Here is a 26,671-nt window from a genome sequence, read left to right as displayed (position 1 = left end):
ACTGGAGTCCACGTGGGAAAGGCTTTGGGGAGCTCACGGCTCGTCACAGTTCCGGGAAAACCCTGAGGGCAGAGAGCGTGGGGTGCATCTTGCCCTGCGTCGGAGCTCACATCCCAGGGGAGCCTCGCAAGCAGCTGAGTGAGCACAGCCCCGTCTGACGCTGCAAGTCCGTGCTGGAGCGAAACCGTGGGGAAGCCGTGAGCGCGGCGGCCCTGGCCAGAGCTCAGCACTCAGCCAGCGTCCAAGAACACACAGGAGGGAAAACCGATCAACATAAAACGCTTGTGTTCACATGGAAATGCTAAGGAACTAGCGAAACGTGGAAAACACTGAATAAAAATGTAACTACTGGGCAAGGACAAAGAAAAGCCACAAAAAACCAGAAGCAAGTATGAACTCCAGGAAAACCGAAGTGTGGCGCTCAAGTAAAGGGTCGCGAGCCGTGACAATGTCGTTCCTAGTCACAGTTATGTCACCTCCGACCGCTGATCCAACCCCAGCAGGCCACGTGACCACAGGAGGCCGCCAGGGACCTAAGGGGAAGGTCCCATGAGCGAATAATAAGCGGTGAGGCAATGCCTACCAGAAGCGGACGCGCCAGAAGCAGGGCATTTCTTTAAAAGAGGTTAGTGCCAAAAAACAGCTGTGAACGGGTGAAAGTGACGCTGCCGGACCACACAACGACCACCTTCCGCATCGCAGCCACGGCCCACAGGCAAACAGAGGCACCAAGAGCCTGGAGAACCGTGTACAAAAATACGGCAACATGGAGGCCAACCCCTAAAATATGTGAAACGTGATCACGTAGGGAGAAAAGGAATACACCCCACCCCCAAAGAAATATGACCAAAGAGAACAAACAAGCAATTTACAAAAAAAAAAAAAAAAGAAAATAGCCAAACATATACCCTATTTTTTAAAGCTTGATTTGACCAGTGAATGAAAACATAAAAGTAAAAGATGACACTGTGTTTCGCCCTTAAAAATGGCAAGTTCTTTTTCAGTCACCCCCAATCTATGGGAAGTCATGGAATAAGACGCCTTCATGGACGAACAGCAGGAAAACCAGTCCGACCGCCACACTCAGAACCTGCAGAGACCAGCCTAAAGCCTTTAGAAACGAACCTCAGCTACGTGGCGACCACTGGCCACCAGTCGCGTGCAGGAGGAAAACGCGCACGGCCGCCCACGCAGCCCGCACCCGGAGACGACAGCAGGCGGGCGGCAGGCCGGCCCAGACACCCCTCCCCATGCCGCCACCGGCAAGCCGCAGCTTGGGGCCCAGCAGCTGGAAGGACCCAGTTGTGCCTTTAGCCTACATACTACATCCAAATGAACAAAAGTGATGAGAATTTATTAAAACACTACATTTCCAGCTGGTAAGGTTACAGCAAATATATATTTGGTTTTGTTTACTCATCGTGTTTTCTAAATTTTCTATAACGACCATGTCATTTCGTCTACAAAGGGAAAAACTCAACGAAAGCTGTTAGACGGGAAAAAGGCTAGAACTGGAACTTCGGCAGCGAGGAACGGTGCAACATAGGGCACAAGGTCAAGATACCCTGCGGAGGTCGTGTGGCGGCGGCGGACCACGGCCAGGAGAGAGCTGTCAAATCGCTATGCTGACCTCCCGAAACGAACGCAGCTTTGTAGGTCACTGGTAAGAACACACACCCCCGAACGCCTGACCACAGAAGCTCACGCTGGATTTACAGAAACATCCCCGGCGAGCACGGGCGGGGCTCGCTCGGCAAAGCGGCGGACTCTAGGTTTCACCTTAGCTCATGATCTCAGGACGGTGAGACCGAGCACCGCAACGGACCCCACACTGCGCGTGAAGCCTGCTTGAGAGTGTCTCACTCCCTCTTCCTCTGTCCCTCCCTACCTCTTGCTCTCAAGACAAAAAAGAAGGAAAGAAAGAATCACTCAGGGTTCAGCTTCCTACAGAAACACGCAGCAGCCCCAAACATCACTTTTTAACCAAGTTCTCGTGGGTGCTTCCGACACGCATGGGATTACACAAACGGCAAGTAAGACACGCGGCAACAAGTAAGAGGCGACCTGCTGGGCCGTGGCCAGCTTCCACGTCCACACCAGGACCCAGAGGTCCAGGGAACCCCGGAGAAGCCCTCCGCCTCACTGGGCAGAGTGCTAGCTCGTCTGGTCCTCCGCCTGATACCCCTGACCTACACCTGGGTGGGAAACCAAGTACACAGCGGGCGTCTTAGCGAGAAATCACGACACGCACTTGACATAAGGCCTTGCTTCTCAGGACAACGAAGGAGGCCCTTCCAAAGGAGCCGACCCCCACACCAGGGCCTGGCTTCACCATGTTCTTCGACTCATTCCACGGCCACAGATCCCTACCTCGCCTCTTATTAAAGCCTTATGCTGTAAAGAATGTGCGCACGACTGCATAAGGAAGTCATTTACAACCGTGGCGCACTCGAACGGCGCGACAGGGCACAGCTCCGTCTTCTGTCCCCTCTACTTTATGACCCAAGCGTCCCCCAGTGCACACGTGCACATGAGGATGCTTATTAACCAAAAAGCTTTGGGGAGGTAGCCCTATCGGTACCACAGGCCACGGAAACGACTTCCACACTCTGCAGATTACACTGGCAGCCCCTAAACTCAAGAGGGGGAAACGGCACTCAGGAAAACACCACTTTTCTCTTAATCGCCAAAGCGCCTTGTAAAATCGAGGCCTCCTCGAACGCCCAGAGGCAGGGAGATGAACCTCGACAGGCCGAGAGGCGTGCTGCTCCTCGTGCCCCGCTCACACCCCTCCTTTCCAGGGCCAGGCGCGGAGCCCTCTCGGTCCGCACGGCCGCAGGCGCACGGCGCACACAGCGCACTCGCTTCCTGCCCCCACGGGCCCCGCTAGGGGCTGGTTCTCGGCGCGACACGCGAGGAGGGTGCCTCCCATCCTCTGCGGAGACAGCAGGTGCCCAAGGGGCGCCCCAGCCCTTCACACTGCTTGGGGAGACGACCGCAGCCCCTCGCTCCCGCTCTGGCCGCGGCCCCCGGCACCCACCTTGTTCACCCAGAACACCATGGCGTCCTCGAGGTCGTACGGAAGCTCCTTCGAGGCGCTGAATGTCGAGAAACGCTTGACGCTGGCCACCACCTTCTCGATGCTGATCATCTCCACGGTGTAGGCCATCATGAGGGCGTCCACCATCGCCATGTGGGCGCTCTGGAAGCAGAAGCAACAGTCAGGTTCAACACAGACTCGGCTCGCAGACTCCAACCCAGTTCCGTTCTTTCAAGGTCGTTATCTGCACATTATCCGTCCCCAGGCTCCGGCCAACTGGGCACTCTGTGGTGTGGAGGGCCGTGCCTTTCTCATCTCCATGGCAACCTGGAGAGCCCCAGGGGGGCATCCCTGTTTCAGGGCTGAGACAAAAGGTCCCAGGGGAAGAGGTGTGTCCGAGGCCGCAGGACCACAACAGGCCCCCAGGTGCCAGGCAGGAGCCCTGAAGGCTCACAGCGCACCACACCTTTGCACCCTTTCTTCCCAGAACCGAGGAACAGCCTCCTGACTCGCACAACACATCGCACAACACATCGTCACAAAGCCCACGAGTGAAAAGCCACAGAATGCAAAACGCCAGTGACCAGCCCAAGCAGCAATGTGGGAGCACAGGAAACCGCAGCGCAGAGCGCCTGGGCAGTCCCACCGGCGGTGCGGCCTCCAGAGGCAAATGGGGATGGGGAGAGACAGGCACGTTTCCTTCTGCCCCGGGACACACACACACTACGCATGAACCAACCCAACAGGACAGGCTCAGGGACGGCTGAGCACAACACTTGCAAAAACTCTGCCTTCAGATGTTTTTATTAACAGGCCTCAGGCCACGCTCGGTGTCCACAGAGCTCTCCCGACGCCGCCAAGCGCAGAGAGGAAGTGGCTCCCTCCCCACTCTCTGCAGTCTGGGCCCCATGAGAGACACACACAGCTCAGGACCTCGCCGCACACACGCAAACCTGGGCCAGCCTGTGGGACTCTTCGTGCTCATGCCACCTGTGCCTCAAGTTTTGGGCCAACCACGTCACGCAGAGCTGAGCCACAGGGGGACAGCCGGCAGCAGGATAGGCCGGGGCACCGTGCTGGTGGCTGTGGCCCTAGAAGCCCTAAAAGCAGTTCCTGTGGCGACAGCCCCCGCCCCCACAAACGCGCAGTAAACTCACCATCTTTATGGGCGCGTGGCTGAGGTCGGGGTCCGTCACGGGGGTGTCGTCACTCTCCATCACGTAAATCCCTTTCCGGGACAGGGCCTGGATGACAGACTGGTGTCCCTGTAGGGCGGCCACCTGGTCCCCCTTGAGGATGAGGCTGCAAACACGGCAGTACAGCTCACTGGACAGCAGGAGCTTGATGACGGGCGGTTTGATGTGCTCCTGCTCATACTGGTCAATGTAAAAGGGGTCCCTGAGGTCCTCGGGGATGTTATCTGAGCCAAGGGAAGAGAGGACCACGTGAGCGTGACGCATCCCTTCAAAACACTGACAGAGGATAGAGCTGCCACTGATCCCGATGGGTGACTAATGACATAAAGAGACCCCAGGACTGCATACCCCCACACCTTCTCCCCTGGCAGAGGCAAACGGGCTGCTTACACCAGCTGGGAGGGTCTGGGCGAGGCACACCCCGAGCAACTTCCCCACCACAACCTCAGGGAACAACTCTACCCGACACAGGGGAACGAGAAGTAGGTGTGGGAGCCCAAAGGGGGTAATGGACGCAAAAAGCAACCGAGACACGGTGAGGCTGGGCGGCAGGGCACCTGGTCCCACCACGGGCGACGCGCGCGGCACCCAGGACCACCCAGCAGCTGGTCACCCCGTGGGACAGCGGGCAGCACAGCCGACATCAGTGCTGGGAAGGGAGTCGACCGTATCTTTCCTCTGACACCCAGTTGGAGAGGAGAGCGAGGCCAAACACTGGGGTCTTTACAGACGAGAAGGCCGGACCTCTGGCCACCGCGCCGAAGCCAGAACAGCGGCGCCAGGCCTTCACCCGACTTTGGACCAGACAGCATCAGGGCCACCCAAGCCGTGTCCATGAAGCATCACCACAATTCCATCAAATCGAGACTTCTGTCTCTGCATTACAAACGGGGAAATGGAGGCACAGAGCGAGTACACCACGTGCTCAAGGTCACAAGCGGCAGAAACCAACCACGAACGCAGCCTGAGTCGGTGTCTACACCACCTCCCGCATGAATACACCCACCACGAACGCACGTGTCTGTGCACAGCTGGGGACACTCGCTTTCTAAATGGCGGGAATGGCCGGCCCTGTGGTGTCCGTCACACGCGCCCTGCACGATGTCAACGGCTGTCCCCCAAGAGTGGGGACACTCTGTCCTCAAGTGGATTGGGCAACAGCCTACACAGAGGCTGGTCTCCGCTGGAGAGGCCCGCAGACCTTTAACTCTCCAGCCTGAGACCCCCCCCCCCCCCCCGCACACGCCGGGGGAGCTCTGGAACCACCCCCGCCTGTGGAAGGGTTCAGACAAGCCCAGGCTCCGAGGAGGCGGCTCAAGGAAACCCACAACACCCAGGGCTGAGACCCGGGGCCGGCAGCACACCCTCTCCCTGCACGGTCCAGGCTCCGGTCCAACTCTCAGTGGCACCGCCTGAGGAAGAGGCAACCTTGCCAGGGACCCCCAAAGCACCCTCCGCCTGCCCCCCCGCCCCGCCCCCTCCGTCCTCCGCACTGTTCTCAGAGCGCTGAGTCACTTTACTGTGGCTCTGGGCCTCCTCCGTGTCCCGTCTCCTTAGCGCTTACTTCCAACAACAGTAGCTACCACATACGCTGCCCTTTTGTTTTCAAGCTCCTGGCTCAAAGCCCGATGACAGCATCAGGGTAGCCCAGGGGGCAGGGAGGACCAGGGCCAGAGGGACACACCCTTGCCTCAGGGACAAACCAGCCAACGGCTCCAGAATGAATGGACCCTGTCAGAGACGATCCTATTTTGAAATCGCCAGGGCTTCAGAATCACAACAGACCACAACAGACCGCACCAACAATAAAAGAAGCGAGAACGAGGGCAAAACACAGTGAGAAGATTTCTGCTTTCTTGGTAGGTGATGGTGACGTGAGGGGGGGGGCAAGGCAGGGACCCGGTGCTAAGGGAGGGACAGGAGCCATCCCAGGGAGCAGAGAGCAGCCTGGGAGGACACACGTGGAGGACGCCAGACCTGGTCCCCAGCAGGACAGAAGTCAGGGGAGGACACTGAGCCAGGGAGTCCACGGTCCAAGGACATTTTCAGGGGAAACACACAAGGCTGCCCTGGGCAGGGGCAATGGGACCAGCCAGCACTGGGACACCCCCCGCCAAGTCCTCTGCCTCTCTCCATGCCCGCCTCACCTCCATCCCTCCATCCCCTCTGCCGGCTCCCCATTTCTCCAAACACTGGAAGGGGCACTCCCCACTTCACCAGGCAGGTGACCTGACGCCAGCCCCTCCCCTGAGCTCCTCCACCCCTCTGCCCCCTGGAGACTGGCCGGTGGAGGCTGCCACCACAGAGCCTAGCCCCTCGTCGGTGACCTCCACCTCCCCCTCCCCCTCCCGCCCTCCTGGGCGACTCTGTCTCAAGGTCAGCTGCTCAAACCTAAAGCTTCAGGGTCATCCAGTTCTCTTCCTGCCAACCTTCTGGCAACTCTGGCTGACGTTCGCTTTGAAACAGATCCAGAAACTGACAGCCACTGCCATGGAGGGGACGGGACACAGGCACAGTGCGGGGCTGGCCCTAGGAAGGACAGGGGTCCTGGAACACAGGAGCAGAAAGACGCTCGAACGGAGCCTGGAAGCCGGCAAGACTGGACAGAGCACCCACCACGGCCCGGCAGCTGCCTTCGCTTTTCCACAGGAGGCCCACTTAGTGGAAGCTGCAAAAATAATCACTACAGGGGCACCGGGGGGGCTCCGTGGGTTAAGCCTCTGCCTTTGGCTCAGGTCACGATCTCAGGGTCCTGGGATCGAGCCCCACACAGGCTCCCCGCTCCATGGGGAGTCTGCTTCCCCCCCCGCCTGCTTGTGATCGCTCTGTCAGATAAATAAATAAAATAATAATAATCGCTATAAATTGATTCACATAAACCGCTTTTTAATCACGTAAGGACATGAACATGAGTCCTATCACTGACTCACCTAACCTGCGGAATCAGGACTCTGGCAGTTACGGGAAAATGATGCATCCGCTCCAGGTACACGCTCTGGACCTCGACACAGGCCCCCTGCTGCCCCGTGTCCCCGCAGGTCCCCATACCCGCCCCCCCGCCCCCCCCACCCCAGCAGAGTCAGCTAACCAGCTGCTTCGGGGGCTCAGCGCCTGCCAGGACTGCTTGGGCACATTTCTGAAACTTCCCATCAGTTTTATTGAAGTCAACAACCATTTTAAAAAAAGACAACTTGCAAACGTCTTGGACCTATGCCCAGTGACTGACTCTCCCTCTCCTCTACAACCCAAGATCAGTTGGTCACAATTACCCGTTTGTTTAGGGCTTATTTACTGAGCACCTCCTGTGAGCCAAAAACGTGCAGAAACAAGGGGGTCAAATGAGGCAGAGCCACCGCCCGAGGCTCCAGGGCAGAGCCTCTTCAGACGACTGGGAAGTCACCAAGTGACACGGACACGAGGCTCTGGGCACCACGTAGACAGGGACAGGGCGCAGTGGGGCACAGATGAGACCCCAGGCCGGCACCGCAGAGCAGGGAGCAGGCCGTCCGCAGCCGATGAGGCAGGAAGGGGGGCAGGGACGACGACACATGAGGGACACATGAGACCAGGACCCTGACGAGAGGATTCTGGGAAACCACAGCTCGAGGCCGCAGGAGGAGCCGGCCACACAGGCCGCTTCGTTACTCGCCACCAGGCGACCGACTAGGCCCCTACCCGCTGCCCGCACAGGAGGCACTCGGGGTGTCCGTGGGGCCATCAGGGACTGAGGCAGGTACGGGTGCTCGGGGGGCCTAGAGTAACAGGGGCGACCGGCCCCGGGGGGATCGGGGGAGTCGGAGGACAGGGGTCACTAGCTGCCAGAGCCCCGCTGCAGTCAGCGGCCTGAGTGACGACAGGGGCCGGCTGGGAGCAGGCAGCAGCGGGAGGGGCACCAGGCGTGCGGTGCGACCGAGGCAGACGGCGGGTTTCCCACGTGGCCCACAAGACGCAGGACGGGGCTTCCGCTAACTCGAAAACCAGAAGCACGGGGGACGGCCAGGCGAGAAGGACGCTCCCCGCCAGGCACGACAGCTCTGTGGCGTCCAGGGGGCTCTCGCAGAGGTGTCAGCAGAGGCAGAAAAACCCAGAGACCCAAGCGCGGGAGAAAGGAGCTGGCCGGGACCCACGCCCCAGAAGTCGCCAGGGCGGCCACGGGGAGGGCGTGCAGAGGGCGCGCCGCCCGCGGACGGCTGCCAAGCCCTGACTCGGAGAAGAGGTCAGGGCAGGGGGTGCCCCAGAAGGTGGGGGTCAGAGAGAGAACACAGCCAAGCGGCACTCATCCGCGACACAAGACCCAAGAGACCAGAAGGTGCCCGTGGATTTACAAGTGGGAGGCAGCGCCGGCCCTGGGAGGAGCCGGGTGAGGAAGGGGGACAGACGAAGGGGCTGCGGAGGGCCAGCGCCTGCCACGGCTCTGAGGGCGGCAGGGGGCCTGCAGGAGGCAGCGGGAGCAGCTCCGACCGACCGACAGCGACCGCGACCTCGGGAGAACAGCCAGCAGACCGAGGCCCGAGCGCGACAGCAGAGAGCGCCACTGCTAGTGCCGGCGGCGGCCCCGTCTCTGGCTGAGAGGGATGGACAGAAGGAAGGAAAGAAGGACAGAAGGACAGACAGAGGGCAGGAAGGGGGAAGCAACAGGTGAGTGTGAGGGCAGAGGCCACCAGCTGAAGGCGCTCCCGGCAGACAGCTGGAAGGCAGGAGGCTCCCGGCGGGAGGGCGATGCCCAGCAACCGAGCAGAACACGGGGCCACGTGTTCTGGGGGACAGGCGTCCCGGTGACACAGGCCTGCAGTGCCAGCAGGCACACTGCGGATGGCCAGTGACACAGGGCGAGGACCCGCAGGCGCATGTGACGCAAAGGCAGTGCGGGCGACGGGAGGGCTCGGGCCAGCCCCCTGCGCAGAGGAAGTGCAGGAGGTGGACACGGGCAGCAGGTGCGCAGGCGACAGAGGGCAGCGCCTCCTACCGCTGGGCCTCCCAGATCCTCAGGTGCTAAGAGGGCCTGGCCCCCGCCCAAGGCAGAGACCTGAGTCATGGTGCTGAGGGCAGAGCTGGAGTCCGTGGGTCTCAGGCCCCATGCAAGTGTTAGCTGCCGCTCTCCTCCACGCGACCGTCAAGAACTTTAAGAGGTTAAAGAGGCACGTCAAGGAAGCACCCATCCGTCGCTGTCCGGCCCGCCACAGTCCACCCTGCAGACTGACGCCACGCCCCTGCACCCAGAGCTAGGCAAGGGAGCCCCCGCCGACAGCCCGCTCCGGCCCCCAACTGAAGCCCAAGACCCCGACAGGCTCCAACGGGGTCAGAGGACAGCAAGGACCACCCAGCCGCCCCCGACCCGCAGGGCAGCACCTCAGCCCGGGGCCTTCAGCCGCCCCGCCGTGCCCCGCCGCAGCCCATCTCCCACCATGGGCGGGGGCCGAGACGTCAGCACCCATGCCACTGAGAGTGGCCCCTGCTGAGGTTCCAGAGGCAGCTGTGATGGTCCCCATCAAGGACCCCTATGCCGCTTCTCATCGGGGACGCACGGGGACAAGCCCCACAAATCATCGTAACGGCAGTAACATCGGCCAGAGGCCTTCGAATCTGCCCACACCCCAAGCCTACGCCAGGAACGCAAGAAAGCCGAGCAGCTGTGCCGGGCGGAACCCGCGGACCCTCCTGCCCTACAGCCGCCGAGCACAGCAGCAACAACGCCGCAGCCAACAGTCGTGCAAGCAGGCACCCTGTGCGCGCTCTTCCCCGCCACTCTGCTGGGGCCGCCTCAGTTGCAGGAAGCACAGATTCGTCTTCCAGCCAGACCAGGAGGAGAGACCCTGGGAACCCCCGCCTCAGAAAGCAGGAATCCCAAAATCTGTGCGTCCTGTCCCACACGACCCGAGTGGCCCCGGTGTGACCCCAATGGGATCGGCACAGCAATGACTTGAGAACTACACTGGGACCCAGGTTTCACTGTGGTGTCCTGTGGACCGGCCAGAGTGGCCCAGGCCTTTCAGGACCAAACCAACACAGAGCTGAGCCGCACACGAGGCAGGCAGACTCGGTCTCGGCCTAACTGGGCCGCCAGTTTAAAGAAAACTTTCTAGATCTTAACGGGATCCAGAGTCTCACATGTCAGAGTCAGAACATCCAAAACACGATCTGGATTTACTCCGCAAAGAAAACAGAGGGAACCTACAGTCAAGAGACCCCCGACCCCGTGAGGGCCCAAACGTCCGAGTCCTCCGATGGGGACCGACCGGTGTTTACAAGCGCGCTCCAAGAAGGAAGAGCAAACGTTTCTTAAATGAATGAAAACGCTAACACAAAACTCTGAAAAACTCCATTAAAAAGAAGTCCCAGGGTGGAGGGAAACCCAAGACCAGAGCGGAGGAGGGCCGGGCGCTGCTGAAGAGAAGAGGGGGCTGCAGACCGCACAGCGCTACCCCCGGGAGGTGGAGACACTGCGGCCCTGGCCCAGCACACGACACCGACACCGACACCGACACCGACACCGACACCGAGGGAAGCAGACCCGTCAGCCCTCGGCAGGCCCCGCCCCGTCCTCCCTCTCCCCTCCACTTCGAGGCTGGGGAACAGCTCTCTGACAGAGGACGGTGCCTAGGGGATGGAAGGGTTGAGCACAAACCCCAGTGCCAGTGTCCTGACAAGACCCCCTAGCTCACACCTCAGAGACTCCCCCGGAAACGCTAGTCCCTCTCCCCAGGGAAGCGACAGCAGCCGCAGCTGCCTCCCCAGGGGTTCCACCGCGGGCGCCCGCCAGCAGGACCAGCGTGAAGGAGGTGAGTACCCCACATCTGGCAAGGGAAGACTCATGACCAGACGCAAAGTCGGGATCCTTACACACCCGCACGGAGAGGAGCTGTCCAGTACCGGGAGGCCGCACACCCCAGACGGTACACACAGAACTGACACCTCCGAGGGTCCGGCTAGCTGACGAGGACAAGGTCACTGGACACATTCCAGAGAGCTCACGCTGCTGCAGCATGCTGTCCGGTCCACCCTGTGTCCCAGGAGGACCCTGCAGCTGGGGAGCTTGGGGGCTCAGTCTGTGAAGGGTCTACCTTCGGCTCAGGTCATGATCTCAGGGTTGTGGGATCGAGCCCTGTGTTGGACTCCACGCTCCGTGGGAAGCCTGCTTCTCTTCCTCTGCCCCTCCCCTTGACTTGTGCCTGTGCTACTGGTTCGGCTCTCTCAGATAAATAAAATCTTAAAAAAGAAAGAGAAAGAGAAAGAGAGTAAGCCACGTTTCTAGCACCTTTCAAGTTTTAAGGGCAAAATTTGGATTTGCAGGACGGGACAAAGAGCAGGGAACCCGGGTAACCTTGCAGACACTCTCGGCTGAAAACCCCGAAGTCTGCACCTCAAGAACAGGCCTGAACCGGAGGCTCAGCAGCCCCTGAGAGCAGCCGGAGCCGCACACAGGAGGGAGGAGACCGGCGACTGGGGCCAGGGTCTACAAACGCACGCTCCTCCCAGAGGAAGGCTCCGTCTCAGACCTCCGAGGGTCCCTGCCATCCCCCAGACACCTCATCCACTCAGCACAAATGACAAGAAGCAGAGGAGCAAAACGACAGGACATCCCGCACAGAGCCAGCGGAGACGACAAGCGGGAGAAGCCGGCTCCCGGGCTGCTGGACCGCCAGGCTGACGGAGGTCAGGACAGCCTCTCCCCGCTGACCACCATGAACTCTGCAGGAAACCGAAAGCAGCCACGGGAGGGTCCTCGACGCCAACAACAGCAGGCAACCGTGCGAGCAGAAGCCAAGCCCGAAGGAGCAATACTTACGGGGTCCCCAGCTCTGTACCCAGCTCCTCTCCCGCCTCTGAGCCGAGGGCAGCCCGACGCAGCACCGCACGGGGGGCACACAGCCGGGTCCCTCCTGCCAGGTGACCAAGGAAAGGGCCCTGCGTGCTGGCAAGTGGGACCCGGGCCTGATTTCCCCTCTTGCCTTCCAGCCTGCCCTGATTACAGGACGGCGGGGACAGTGCAGGAGCCAGACCACGAGAGGGGAGGGGCCTCTGTGGTCTGAGGACGCGAGGGCAGCTGTCACTTTCCCACCTCTCTTCGCTGGCCGCCCCGCCCCAGGCACGCTGGGGCTGCACGGCGACATCACGGGCAGCTGGGACTCCACCTGAAGCCCCGTCCTTCTAGCCGGAGGAGAGAGGCTTCTTGGAGCCAGAAGGTGTAGGGAGAATCCAAGAAAGGAGAGAGCCAGGAAGGGGATCCCTAATTCCATGGATGAACCCACACAACCCTGAGCTACATGCATGTGGGAGAGGCCCAAAGAACCAAAATGACCTTGAACTCACTGCACACAAACAGCACAACAGACCCATGGCCTGAACCTAAAGGTGATTACTACCACCCACTACAACAAAGCACCAGAACACATCAGCAGTGTCGGAAGACTTCAGCAGGACCTAGAACACGCCCCACAGTGCACCAGCCAAAATGTCCAAGGCACAATCCAGAATTCGTCAACACGTAAAAACGAGGAAAGGGGCGCCTGGGTAGCTCAGTCAGTTGAGCATCTGACTCAGTTCCGGCTCCGGTCATGATCTCAGGGTCATGGAATCAAACCCACGGGCTCCATGCTCAGCACAAAGTCTGCTTGGGGCTCTCTCTCCTTCTCCTTAACCCCTCCCCCTCACATACTCTCACTCGTGCTCTCGCTCTCTCTCTAAAATACATAAACAAATCTTTTTTAAAAAAATAAAATAGGGGCACCTGGGGGGCTCGGCTGGCTAAGTGGCTGCCTTCGGCTCAGGTCATGATCCCAGCGTTCTGGGATCGAGCCCCGCATTGGGCTCCTTGCTCGGCAGGAAGCCTGCTTCTCTCTCTGTCTCTGACTGCCTCTCTGTCTGCCTGTGCTCACTCGCTCTCTCTCTGACAAATGAATTTTTTTAAAAAATAAAATAAAATAAAATAAAAAACAGGAAAATGTGACCAATTCTCTTGGGTGGGGGGGGATCTCAAGCAACAGATGCCAACCCTGAGATGACCCCGATGTCAGAATGAACAGACTTTAAAGCACAGAGTACAACCAGGCTCTACAAGATCAAGGTCAGGACTCTGGAAATAAATGAGACGATAAAAGTTCTCAGCAGAGAAATAAAGCTGGGGGAAAAAAAAAAAGAACCAAAATTTGAGGACAGAACAATATGGTGTATCGACAAAATGTTCCCTGAGCAGGAAGGAGAATGAAGAGGACGGGGAAGTGGGTCAGTGAAGCGGAGACGTGTGTGTGACATCATCAAGCTGAAGGGACAGACGGAAGAGAAGGAAGAGCCTCAGGGAGCAGCGGGGCGACATCGGACGTCTGACACCTGTGCTCCTGCAGGGAAGAGACTGGTGCCCAGGAGCCTCTGAGTAAGTCATGGCCAAACTCTCCCCGTAGTTACTGGAAGACACAGGTCTGCAGGCTTAGGAAGCCCAGCAAAACACCAAACAGAACTGACTGGAAGAAAACAGTGCCCAGACGCGTCCTAATTAAACGGCAATGAAACAAAGACGCAGCAACAGATTCCTGAGACCACGGCTGGGGTGATGAGCTGGAGGCCTCCGCTGACCACCCTTAAAACAACGGAAGGAGAAAAGACAAGACGAAGGGGTGCCTCGGGGGCTCAGCTGGCTAAGCGGCTGCCTTCGGCTCAGGTCATGATCCCGGGGTCCTGGGATCGAGCCCCGCATCGGGCTCCCTGTTCAGCAGGGGGTCGGCTTCTCCCTCTCCCTCTGCTGCTCCCCCTGCTTGTGCTCTCTCGTGTGTACACGCTCTCTCTCTCTCAGATAAATAAAATCTTCAAAATCTCTAAAAATAAAATAAAAATATAAAAGTATCAAAAATACAACAAAATATTGAAAAAAAAATGGGGAAGCATTTTCACAGAAACACAATCTGGAAATTACAAAAAAAGAAAAAAGAACTTGACAAATAAGAAAAATGACGAAGCAGAAGTTCCAGAACAAAAACGTACAGTAACTAAGCTTCATTTCACAGACTGGACTGGTGAGCCGCAGACCAGCCATGGAGGAGAACGCGCAGCAGAGAAGGTAAACGACGGAGTCTGCAAGTGTCACGGGAAGAGGAAGGAGAGAGAACACGGGGCAGGAACTGTCCTCCAGCAAAACACGAATCTTCCGTACTTGCAAAGTTCACGAAACCTAGGGTACAGGCGGAGGCGCACGCACGGAAGAGCCTGCTGGCGGTGCGGCAGAACCGGAGAATACAACACAAACTCAGAGCAGCCCTGAGGGCCCTGTGGCCAAGTGCTCAAGGACAAGGGCGCACGGACTCGTCCCTCCCTGCTCCTCTCCTCTAAGTCCAACCACAAACCTTGGAAGAAAGTCAAAAGACAACCAAAAGGAGAATGTGAAAGCCACCTGAGGAGGGCAGACCGTTCTGGGACGCCCGGACTAGAGGAGCGGCACAGCCACGGGGCAGCTCATGACCTCCCACCCAACAGGAGTGTCCAGACCGGGCTTTCTTGACCCTCCGCCTCGCAACAAAACGCAAGCCGAGTGGGCTCATTCCTGCCCCACACTGACCGGGAGCCCCACACAGCAGGCCGGCCCGGCAGAACCAGTGGGGGGCAGACAAGAAGCCCCACTAATAAGCCGCCTGGAATACCTCCCTCCACACAGCCCCCAGGTCTGGAAGTACTCCCCTTCCACCCCCCATCCCCCTGACAGTCTGCAGAGGGGGACCCACCACGGCCAGCACCCGGCCCGGGACATGCTCTCTGTTCTCCAGAGACGCCAGGCCCTCCAGCGCCAGGAAGCTCTTCCACCTCCTAAAAGCAGCACCAGCAGGCACAACGGGAGCACCCCCGGCCACAGACTCACCAGGCAACCATCCCGAAAGCACTCGGGCCCTGAACGTTAGACTGTCCTTGGCAACGCGCCGCACACAGGTAGGTCCAGGCCGGCGTGCTGCACTTGACTAGCGATGACGCTGCAGGAACTATAGATGGGACCCAGAGGCTCCCGACACAAAAGTGACCGAAAATCCCTCATCATACCCAGAACCGGGAAACTCATGACTCATGAGGAAAGACCACCAACTGACACCAACACCAAAGCAAGCAGAATGTCAGAGTTCTCCAACGAGGACTTTTAAAGCAACTATCATAAAAGTGATTCCACAAGCAACGACAAATCCTCCCAAAACAAGAAAAATAGAGAATTTCAGCAAAGAAAAAAAGTGGTACTGAATACAAAACTGAAAACTAGAGCAACAAACGGCACTGGCTGGCTGGGCTCAACAGCAGACACGACGGAGGGCGGCGGCAGTGAGCCTGTGGGTAGAGAGATACAGTCCCCCAGCTGGAGAGACAGACAGCACGCCGAAGACAAATGAGCCTCGGGGCCTGCAGGAGAGGAGCACGAGAGCCAACATCCAGGTCCCTGGAGTCCCCGAACAGAGGGGACAGCGAGCAAGGCTGGAAGAGTATGAGGAGAAAATAATGGCTGAAAACATCCCAAATACGGCAGAAACTATAAATCCACAGGTTCCAAGAAACCGAGTGAACCCCAAATAACACAAACCCAAAGAAATCCACACTGAGACACATCATCACTAACTTTTGAAAATTAAAGATAAAGCAGCTGAAGAGAACCCTGCACTCCAAACAGGGGCCCCGAGCTCGACGGACAGCAGGTCTCTCCCGGAGCCACGTGGGCTGACGGAAGCGGCACACCTTTTTCACGCGCTTGCGGTAAAGAGCCATCAACCAGATTCCTCATCTGGTGAAGGGATGAAGGAGAAATAAAAACATTCTAACTGGGAAACAAACTTTATTTATCTACTTACTTACTTATTCTGCCCAGGGAAGGGGCAGAGGGAAAGAGAGAGAAACTCAAGCAGACTCCACCCTGAGCACGGAGCCTGAAGTGGGGCTCGATCCCACAACCCTGAGCTCACGACCTGAGCTGAAACCAAGAGCTGGAAGCCCAACTGACTGCACCAGCCAGGCACCCCCAGACACCGGAAAACTTAAAAAAAAAAAAAAAGAAAGAAACAAAAAACAAAAAAAAACACAGTAATTTCCGGGGCGCCTGGGTGGCTCACTCAACAAAGCCTCTGCCTTCAGCTTGGGTCATGACCTCAGGGTCCTGGGATCCAGTCCCGCATCAGGACTCCTGCTCAGAAGGGAGTCTGCTTCTCCCTCTGCTTCTCACCCTCCTCAAACTCTCTCTCTCAAATAGATTTTTTTAAATTTTCTTAAATATTAAAAAAAAGTGTCCAACAAACCTTAAAGAGTGTCTAAATATGATAGAAGAGGGGATCCTGGAGCATCAGGGGGGAAGAGTAACAGAAAAGTACAGATAATTTGGTTAAATGCAACAGACGATCCTCCTCATGAGTCTTCTGAACAACATCCGGTGACAAACGAAGACCCCAACACCCTCTGATACTCACAACAATGGTATTTAAAGGAGGGGAGAGCAAAGGGACCAAGGTGGAAAAAGGTTTCTGACACCTCACTCGAAACGGCCAACCGGTGCCAGTCAGTCAGGGTGAGTCCCACACACTGTGACACCCAGAGCTACTGAGAGAACTGGAGACGCGCTCCCGAAAACCTACACGGACCAAGATGGAGTCCTAAGAAGTCGTCAAGCGATCCACGGGAAGGCAGAAAATGAAAACAGGAACAAGAAGCATAAAACACAATAAAATGTCAGACTTGAGCCTTAACTATTAGCAACTCCACTAAACGTAAACAGCCCAAGGACCACACATAAAAGACAAAGACCGGCAGAGCAGACCAATACCGCCATGTGCTGTGGACGAGAGATTCACCTCAAAGTCCAGGACGCAGGAAGCTGGAAATGAAGGGACCAGAGAGGCTATACCAGGAAAACCCTGTTCCCAAAGAAACACACGAGTGCAGGCCTTGCTCCAGCAGTACCGGACACAGCAGAAGAAAACTGAAGACAAAGAGATGTATCACCTAACGATAAGAGGGTCAACCCATCAGGAAGACATTAAAATCCTAAATGGGAACGCACCAAATTACAGAGCCTCAGAACCTGAGGGAAAAGAAGAGAAACAGAGAAGTGTGCAAGCAGGGTTCAGGGCTTCAACACCCCTACCAGCATCCGACAGAAGTGCTACACGGAAATCAACGAGGACAGAGATCCGCACGATCCCACCAAGCCGAGGAACCCAGCGGGCACGTGCAGACCACTGCACCCCAAGTAGAAAACGCATCTCCTCCAGCGCCCAAGGAACGTTCACCACAAAGACCTTATCCTGGGCAGCAAAACAAACTCCAAGAAGTTTAAAAGACTAGAAGTTCTACAGAGTATTACCTCACCACAGCAGAGTCACACTAGAAATCACGACAGAAAAACAAAACAGGAAAATCTCAACACGTGGATCACACTTAAAAATAACTCCTGGGTCAACGAGAAGCATCAAGGGAAACAGAGCTCACAGAACTGAATGAAAATGAACACACAACATATCAGACGTGTGCGGGACGCAGCAAAGGCGGTACCAAGTGGGAAATGTATAGCACCGAGCACTGAGACCAGCAAAGGAAAAAGGCTTAGCAATCTAAGCACCACCCCGGGAGCCGAGACAAAGAGCAAGCAAAGGACGGGCGGCAGGTGCGGTCTCTGGGAATGGAATGTTCTGTGTCTGCGTCCTGCAACGTCAGTAACCTGGCTGCCGTTCCCAGTTACCGTTCGGCAAGAAGTTACCACAGGGGAGACTGAGGAAAGGGGGCCCAAGACCTCACTGTGTAATTTCTTACAAACGCCATATTAACATACCACCATCTCAAAATAAAAGTTTAATTTCTTAAAACACTGTCCAAAGACCTGAAAACAACCAACAACAACAACAAAGATTCAAATGGCCAACAAGCCTATAAAAAAGTGCTGATCACCCTGAGTCATGAGGGCAACACATGCCCAAACCACCGGGAGCGAGCACGACCCGTGCACCTGAACGGCTAAAGTTACAAAGACCGACAGCGCCGTGTGCCGGCAAGGACTCGCGTCGGCTGGGCCTCTCACACTTCGCTGGTAAAAACAGGAAGGGGACGCGGCGGGCAGTGAAAAACACCACGTGACCCAGCAACTCCAGGGCCAGGTGTCCCCCAGGACTTCGGAAACGGATGCCCACACCCAGCTGTGTCCGCGAGCGCCCACCGAGGCGATATCCGTGGCAGACAGAAGTCCCAGCGGCCACGCCCGCGGGAGCAGCCAGACCACAGGGGCCGTGGCTTGCCCCACACAGCAAAAAGGTCTGTGCACACGGATAGCTGAGTCTCCAAATTACCAGGCCACATGCAGGAAACCACACGGCATAGCTGCGGTGTCCTGAGAGGTACACACGACCCTAGAAAATCCGAGCTCACCCACAGCCCCTGGAGCACCTCGGAGAGGCTCTGGGCTGGGACCCGCTGGAGGGGCGCATGGGGACCCCTGCAGACGGTCAGTGCAAAGAGCTCACCTTGACTGGGCTCGGGCTCCTCAAACTACACTCTCAGAACGTGTGCGCTTTGCTGTACGTATGTGTGCAAAGTGTCTCTCAACAGAGCCGATCTTCCCAGGGGTCCGAAGGAAAATTCTTCCCGGTGCCAAACGAGGGGCATTACCCTACCCTACGGAGACTTCTCTGAAAGGCACAGGTTTCCAATGTCTCTTCTCGCCTCAGGAACCTTCAACAGCTCCCCATTTGACACAACAAAACCCCACTTTGCCCACCAGCCATTCAAGGCCGCCCCATTCAAGGCCAGGCCCCAGGCATCTCTCCCAACACACACTCGCCTTCCCACCACGCACCCAGAGCCCACGCCAGTCCCAGTTGCGTGGCTGGTGACCCCTGGGCAGGAAGGGGCCTGCCCTATCTCCTCCTCATCCCAGCTTCCGACCACCTGTGCCCTCACCTCCACCTGGTTCTTCCCCACCTAAGCCACAAACTCAAGCCTCACTTAACTTGAATGGGACATTCTAGATTCCCTCACGCTCCCCTCACCTGCTCTGCCATGGCACCTGTTCCCTCCCCAGGTGCCTGTCCCCTCGGGTGCATCCCAGGTGTCCGAGTGTGCGGCCGAGTCGGGCACTACCCAAGCCCTGAGAGGCCTGTCAAGGACCCCCGAGTCCACAGCACACGCTCGCTGAACTGACGGCAATCTGATTTTGTGTGAGTGAATCTGAAGCGAGTAGAGGACAGTCACCGAGGGGCCCGGAAGTGAAGGGTCAGGCGCACAGCAAGGGCTAGGCCAGACAGAGGGGTCGCAAAGACATGAAAGAAGAAGAACTGCGCGGAATAAGGACTGACTATTCCCACCCAGGGGGCCCTGGGCAGGCCCACCTCCCACCCCGACGTCAACCCAGCCCGTCTCGGGGGGTTATCTGCACTGTCGTCCCCACTGCAGACAGGCTAGGCTAGGCCTCGGCCCATCAAGCAAAACACCATCAGCTCTGCTAGGAACTCTGTGCGCACCCCCAAAACGCGCAGAGTGAAACCCAGCCCCGGGCTGAAGGCGTGAGGAGGTGCCACCCTCACTGGGGGATTAGTGCCCTCGTAGGGAGGCTCCAGAGAGCTCTCCCATCCCTCCAGCCCCGGCACGGAGCAGCCACCCCCAAGGCAGGAAGCAGGCTCACTGCACGCCGATGCTGCCGGCGCCAGGGTCCGGGGCGTACAGCCTCCAGCACTGGGGGAGACAGATGTCATCCAGGCTATGTAATGTCATCATGGCAGCCGAAACACCCTGAGAACTGATCCCAGATATCCCACTGGACTACAGCCTCTGCCCACTCCAACCTGCTAGAAGAATCCTGCCAGGCTCCGTCTCTCATCAGCCCCCCCCACACAAACCTTCCCAGGCACACATCACGAAAGAAACCCCTACCCAGCGTGGAACACCGCAGACCATCTGGTCCACACTGGTTTCCTAAACGAATCCCTACTGTTGCAGTCCACGAGCCCTGTCACGAGGTTACTCAGCTCCGCATCGAGCACTTCTTCCCCTGCACACAACCAGCCAGACGCCCCCCTCTCTCCTGGAGGGGCTTCCCACAGTGGACCCACCCTTCTGAGCCTCTGACCCACGAAGCCCGCCCACTGCTCCAGGGGGCCCACTCCCCCAGCCGGCGGCTCCCCAGTCTGCCTCCAGACAGGCCGCGCTGCGCTCGCTTACCTCCCTTCACTCCCTACACAGCTCTCGTGGGCTTCAGGCCGATGGGCGCACCTCGGCCCGTACTGATGCCCTGGGCTACGGAGCGCACACGACAGTGACGCCCGGGGCCGCTACGCGGTGATCGCTGGCCCCATCCCGGCCACACTCCGATCAGATGAAAGATGAAAGCGATCGGAGTGGCTCAACCGTCCAACTAGGAAGTGAAAAAGAACACTGTCCACGTACGGTACCACGGCCACAAAACCAACCAACAGCAAGGGAAGCCCATGAGCTAGTCGGGGGATAAAGGTCACACGGACGGGGTTCTTGGAGGGGCACGTGCATGGGTTGACCACTGCAGCCTAGGAGCGGCCGGCCGCTCTGAGGGTCGCTCCCACGTAAAGGATCGGGACAGTCTGAACTTCGAGGTGGACATCCGCACCCCAGTTAGCTTCAGCTGGTGGCAACAGGACAGGAAAGAGGATGCCTGCAAACTGGTAGAGCTTTAGAAACACAAACTCGCGCAGGTCACGGTCGTGGGGACAGAACACAGACCGTCTCTCCCGGGCTCCAGCCGCTTCGAGAAGGGTTCCAGCTCGGGCACCCACCGGGCAAGCAGCTGAGCGCGGCAAACAGAGCACCCGCCAGGACAACCCGGAGCCCCGGCCTCACGGACACCAGGCGGTCCTCAGCGCTCCCGAGCAGAGGGAAGGTCGTGCCACAGGCCAAGCAGCGGCCCCTTCACTATCTAGGAAACCTAGAGGGTACATCCAGGCTGCCTGCCCCCTCCACCTCCGAAGTCCCCAAAGCTCTTGCCAAGAACAATCGACTATTAAAAAGTACAATCCAGGGGCACCTGCAGGGCTCAGTCGTGAAGCAGCTGCCTTCGGCTCAGGTCATGACCCCAGGGTCCTGGGATCGAGCCCCATGTCAGGCTCCCTGCTCAGCGGGGAGCCTGCTTCTCCCTCTCCCTCTGCAGTTCCCCCTGCTTGTGCTCACTGTGTCTCTCCCTCTTCGTCAAATAAATAAATGAGGTCTTCAAAGAAAAAATTTTTTAATTAAAAAAAATACAATGTGAACTCATAAACCAGGAATCTGAGTGAATCACCAGGTTAAAAAAAAACGACCATCTGCTTGCAAATGAGGACCTCCGGACTAAGACTCAACACGGGCCTGTTCTCCTACCGGCCTAGGGACTAGGGCAGCCGCCGGCTCTACTTCCAGTTCTGGGGCCTGAAGAGGGGTTCCAAGCACACAGTTCATTTTCACCAAAGGTCCCTGTGACAAAGCAAGGTGGTGAGCCCCAGAGTTGACGCCGAAGAGAGGCTGCTCCTGACACCCGCTGAACAGACAGGGTCCAGGCCATCCCTGCGGTCTGCAGAACGTGACACAGCAGCAGGTCCCCCAGCTCCCCCGCAGAGACCCAGCCCAGCCATGAGGAGTTCCCTTCCCACAACATGCTTTCCCAATCAGTTGTCTGATCACTCCAGCGCAAGCGAGAGGACGAGTGTCAATCCCTCGCCGAGGATGGGCTCTCTCCACCTCCGTGAGCTACCCTGGTGGCCCCTCCGGGCCTGCCCAGCTCGGGCAGCTCAGCCCCTGGCCAGGGAGTGTTGAGGTGTGACCAGTGTCAGCCTGGCTCCCGGGGCTCCTGGAAAATCACCAGCACTCGGCCGGATAGCAACAAGTCTGAAAACAGCTGAGGGCCTTCCAGTACTTTCCCTGCTTGCTGTTTCAACACTGTCCTTGGAAGAGAACAATTATACCCTCCCATTACCCCCTGAAACCAAGACCTAGAACCCTTTAAGCTTCTAAGGTCATAAGCTAAAATCAAAGCCAGGAACGCAGTAACCCTTTACAGCACTCTCCCCTGTAAACAAATGGCACTTCAGGCCACTCCTTTTTTACAAATTTGCTACAACTTTTACCGAAAAAGACATCACAAAATTTCCCAGGTTAAGCAGCTTCTACATTTATTTCTTTTGGTTTTCGTAAATAAGCTCTAGCCCCAAGGTGGTCTTGAACTCAGGATTCAGAGACCAAATGTCGCACGACCTACCGACCAAGCCAGCCGGGCAGTGGCTTCCACTCTTTCTTGCAGATACTTTCAAATGAACACCTTCAGCACACCCAGTACATTACCACTAAGAAAATAACTGAACCGCTCTCCGCAGAACAACAGTCCCCCCGAGGAGGAGGGGCAGAGCAAGCACAAGGTGGCCCCGGCTCTGGGCTGCAGCGAGCTGAAGGCGCCTTTCTGAATCACGGCAGGCCACCAGCACGCCCGGCGGAGGGACGCGCCCCTGAGCCTCCCCGTGCGCTACAGATGGCGCACGGTGACCCGGGGGACACAGAGAGTCCCACAAGGCAACACAAAGCATGACGGCAGCCTCGGAGCACCTGGCCCTAGAGCGTCTGCGTGCTTTCCACTCCCACACAGAGGAGAAGCTACTCAGGTTCACGCAGATACTTAATGACAACCATACAGGTGAAACACTGAAGCCGCTTTCACCATCACCCGCAACACTGACGCGCCCCGGAAGCTGTAGGCCCGAAGAACGCGTCTAATTAGCTGGAACTAAATCGGAGACACACGGAGCTGTCCCGGAGAAGAAACAAAGAACAGGCCCCTGGATTAGGAGAAGAATTTCGGGGCGGGGGGGGGCTGTCTAAACCATCCTATCAAAATCCACTCCCCCCCCACAGTTCTGCTCTCCTGAAAGACCAGACCACGGGCAGCGCCAGTCTCCCACCCAGGCCGTGACCTCCACACCAGCGACCTCCAAGAAACCACTCCAGCTGAGCCAAGGTGAGGCTTCTGGGTCACATGACTTAGCATCGCCCAAATGTGCAAATTTAAAGGGACACTCCACTAGGGAAAAAAAAAAGTCTGTTTCCCTTCTGAATCAACGTACAGACTGGAAAGGCCTTTTTGTTTGGCAAAACTGAACGGAAACCAGACCTCCCAGACTCAGCGTTTGCCCACCACGCCACCGCGACGGGAGAGCGACCGAACGCCGGACGGGCAACACGGAATCCGGTCTCAGGTCCTCGGACAGCATCTTTCCTCCTCCAGCTCCCACTCACGTTCTGCTCTATGAATACCCACCTTTAACGATCCCAGAACTGTAAGGCCTATTTTAATGAGTCTCTGAATTAATTACCGGATGAGTCGACAAGCATTAAAGAGAGATCTGGTACTGGGAATAAAACTGGACCCTGAGAGATGCACACTCATCTCCAGAGAGCGGACGAAGCCCACGCGGGTCGCCAGAGCTGAGCGCAGCGAGACAAACACACATCTGCTCTGCTAAAGGAACTGGAAACGAGCAACGAGAAGGCTTCTGAAAAGTATCTGTGTCCACACGGCATTCACCACCAGAACGCAGTCATTTCCATACATAAAGTCTCCGAAACACACACAGGAGCGAGACCCTGCACACATGCCCCAGGAGCCGGGCCCAAGGACCCACTGGGCCTTGGAGCCAGGCCCGGGAGCCCCGCCAGCGCCCGTGCGTGGTGACCCAGCCTCCGATGAACTACTACACGGCCGTGGAAAAGCAGGAAGCCTGCCCGGAGCTGGGAAGAAGCTAAGACGTCGCAGGTCGCAAAGCCCTCTCGGAAGGCGACAGCAGAGAAAAGCCAGCGAACGGCCACACGCGTCCCAGGCCGGCAGGAGGCAAAGCCATAAGGCCCACCACGCTCGGGGGCCCTTCCTTGCCCGGCTGCGAGACACCCCGTGTTCCTCCTCACGGCTCCCTCTCAAGCTCTTGCAGTTTTTACCAATTCCATGCTTTCCCTAAAATCACAAAATTCACGTGCGCACCCAGCTCCCCAGAAACCGCATCGCTTCAGGGCAGCCTTCAACGAAACCGCAGATCCCAAGGCCGTGAAAGGAGGAAAAGGCGCTCCTTGCGCGCTGCCCAGCCAAGCCGAGGGAGCCGGCCCGCGCAGGCTGCAGGGCGTTCACCCTCACGACTGGCCGGGTCTCCCCCGCGCACAGGCCGCTCCAACTGGTGCGATCCTGTCCCGGGGCCACCCTGCTCGGGACGGGCTCACGCGGGGTCCGCCAAGTCCATCCCCAAGGGCCTCTCCGCACGTCGCTGCTGCGCCCCTCGAGCGGGGACGTGTGCACCAGAGGAAAGGCCGCCGGACAGCGGCGTCCACGGAAGAGGTAGGTTGCCCAGCGCCAGCGCCCAGCATGGACCCAAAACAAAGCACCGGGTCTTACAAAGCCACGACGGGGTCCCTCGTCTGGGACGTTCCGAGGGCTGGAGCCAGGAGCATCCTAATCCGCTAAGCACATTAGGACCGAACGCAGCGGATGCGGCAACAAGGTTACCCAGTTCTTCACAACCGGAGCCCAGCGCGAGGAAGGGGCTCGCGCAGCGCACTCCATGTCCACCCCCGTTTCCCGCCGGGCAGTTCCGCGTGCGAGCTCCCGCGCGCCGCGCCAGCGCAGGGCGTCCAGGGTCTATCCCCGCACCCACCCCCGGCAGGACGGCCGGCCCCGCACCCACCCCCGCGCAGCCACCGAGCGGCGGACGCGACGCGCCGCCCCCTGTCGCACCTGCCGGGCGACCCCCGCCCGCGCCCCCGCCATCGCGCGCCCCGGCCCGCGGCCGGCCGGCTCCGGAGGGCCCCCCGCGCGGCGCCGTGCGGCCCGGGACCCCGCGCACAAAGGCGGCCCCCCAGCGCCGCCCCCGGCCCCGGGACCCCCGCCCCGGCCCCGCCCCGACCCACCGATGCCGTAGGCCTTGGCGCAGATCCACTGCAGGTTGGCCGCGATCTTGGCGCGGGCCGAGTCGTAGCGGTCCAGGGGCACGATGTCCACGGCGCCGTCGGGCGCGGCCTCCATCCTCCTCCAGCCCTCCCCGGCCGGGCAGCCGCCCGCGTCCACCATCTGCACACAAAAAGGCCGCTGCGGCGCGGGCGGCGCCCGGCCTCCGCCGCAACAAAGGCGCCGCGCCCCTCGCCGCGCCGGGACCCGCGAGGGGGCCGGGCCCGCGAGCACCGCCGCCCCGGGAGGCCGCCCCCGCCCCGGCCTCACCTCACAGCCGCCGCCGCCGCCGCCGCCGGTGCTGCTGCTGCATGCTGCGGGGCCGCGCCGCGAGGCCGGGGCGCCGGGAGGCCGGGAGGCCCGGAGGCCCGGAGGCCGGGAGGCCGGGAAGGCGGCGAGACGAGGGGCGCGGGCCGGGCCGCGGGGCCGGGGCTGGGGGCGCGTGCGCGGGCCGGGGGCGGGGGCGGCGGGGGCGGCGGCGGCGGCCGCTGAGGAGGCGGCCAACCGGCGGGAGCGCGCGCGACGCCGAGGCCCTGCGCACGCGCGCTGGGTGCCGCCCGCCGCCCCGCCCCCCCGGCCAGCCCTCGCCCCGCCCCCAGCCGCACGCGCAATGGGAGCAGCCCGCCCCCGGCCTGCGCGCGCCCCGCCCCTCACCGCACGCGCAGTGGGCCCGCCCGAGGCCCCGCCCCCCTCCGCGAGCACCGGGCGCGGGGTCGCGCGGAAGCGGGCGCGGGAGCGGGCGCGGGGACGGGCGCGGGGACGGGCGCGGGCGAGGCCGCGGACGCCGGCGGGCTGGAAGGCCCCGGCGAGTCCCGAAGCAGCCCTTTGTCTGGGCCGCGCCTCCCCCGCGCCGGCCCCGGGTCGTCCGCCCCAGAGGTCCCAGCCGCGGCCCGGCGGGCAGACGGCCACCCCCGGGGGGCGACACCCCCGCCCACCAGAGCAGCCCCGGGGGCTCCCCCTCCCAGAGAGCGCCGCTGCGGCCGGGCCGCCCCGCCCTTGGGGCCCCGCGTGTGCGCGCGGTGGTTCCCCGCGGACCTGCCCCCGGCCGGGAGACCCGCGGCCCGCGGAGACCAGGGACGCATCCTGGGTCCGGGCGCGGAGGGCCGCCGCCCCGCGCCACAGCGAGGAGCCCGCGGTCACTGCACAAGCACCCGGCGGAGCCCGGCCTGGGGTCCCTCCGGGCGGCCGGCAAGGGCAGGGGCCGCCCCCCAAGAGGCGCGGGCGCATGGGAGCCCGCGGGGAGCGAGGGCAGGCCGGGGCGTCCGGGCGTCCAGGCAGGGGCTCAGCGGCGGCAGTGCTGGGCCGTGAGCGACACGGACGCCCGAGTCCAGGGCCCAGGAGGGAGAGACACAGCTAGCAAAGGGGGTGGGGGTGGGGGCGGGGGGCGGTCAGCACGGGAAGCTCTGACCTCTTCTCGGCGGGGAGCCACAGGGGCCCTGGACCACAGAACGGGGGCAGGGGCGGGGTGACTAACCCTGTGGGGTCGGGGAACAGGTGGTGGGCAGGGCAGGGCAGGCAGCA

The 26,671-nt window shown here is 59.7% G+C and overlaps 1 protein-coding gene across 1 annotated transcript in view; it reads right to left on the bottom strand.

Moving 5' to 3' along the window:
* CAMSAP1 (calmodulin regulated spectrin associated protein 1) overlaps positions 1-25,273 on the bottom strand; it is a gene marked incomplete at its 5' end in the record, with an annotated part of 55,688 nt that extends 30,415 nt beyond the window's left edge. The window contains 3 exons of the mRNA XM_080820583.1: positions 3,041-3,202; positions 4,198-4,460; positions 25,114-25,273. Coding sequence (XP_080676709.1) covers positions 3,041-3,202; positions 4,198-4,460; positions 25,114-25,273 — 585 coding nt within the window. The remainder of the gene's footprint in view (positions 1-3,040; positions 3,203-4,197; positions 4,461-25,113) is intronic.
* Positions 25,274-26,671: the final 1,398 nt, after the last annotated feature.

The sequence above is a fragment of the Martes martes genome (genome assembly GCF_963455335.1).
Source record: "Martes martes genome assembly, chromosome: 12".
Lineage (NCBI taxonomy): Eukaryota > Metazoa > Chordata > Mammalia > Carnivora > Mustelidae > Martes > Martes martes.
Note: the sequence above shows the minus strand (reverse complement) of the source record. Positions and strands in the feature narration are given on the sequence as shown.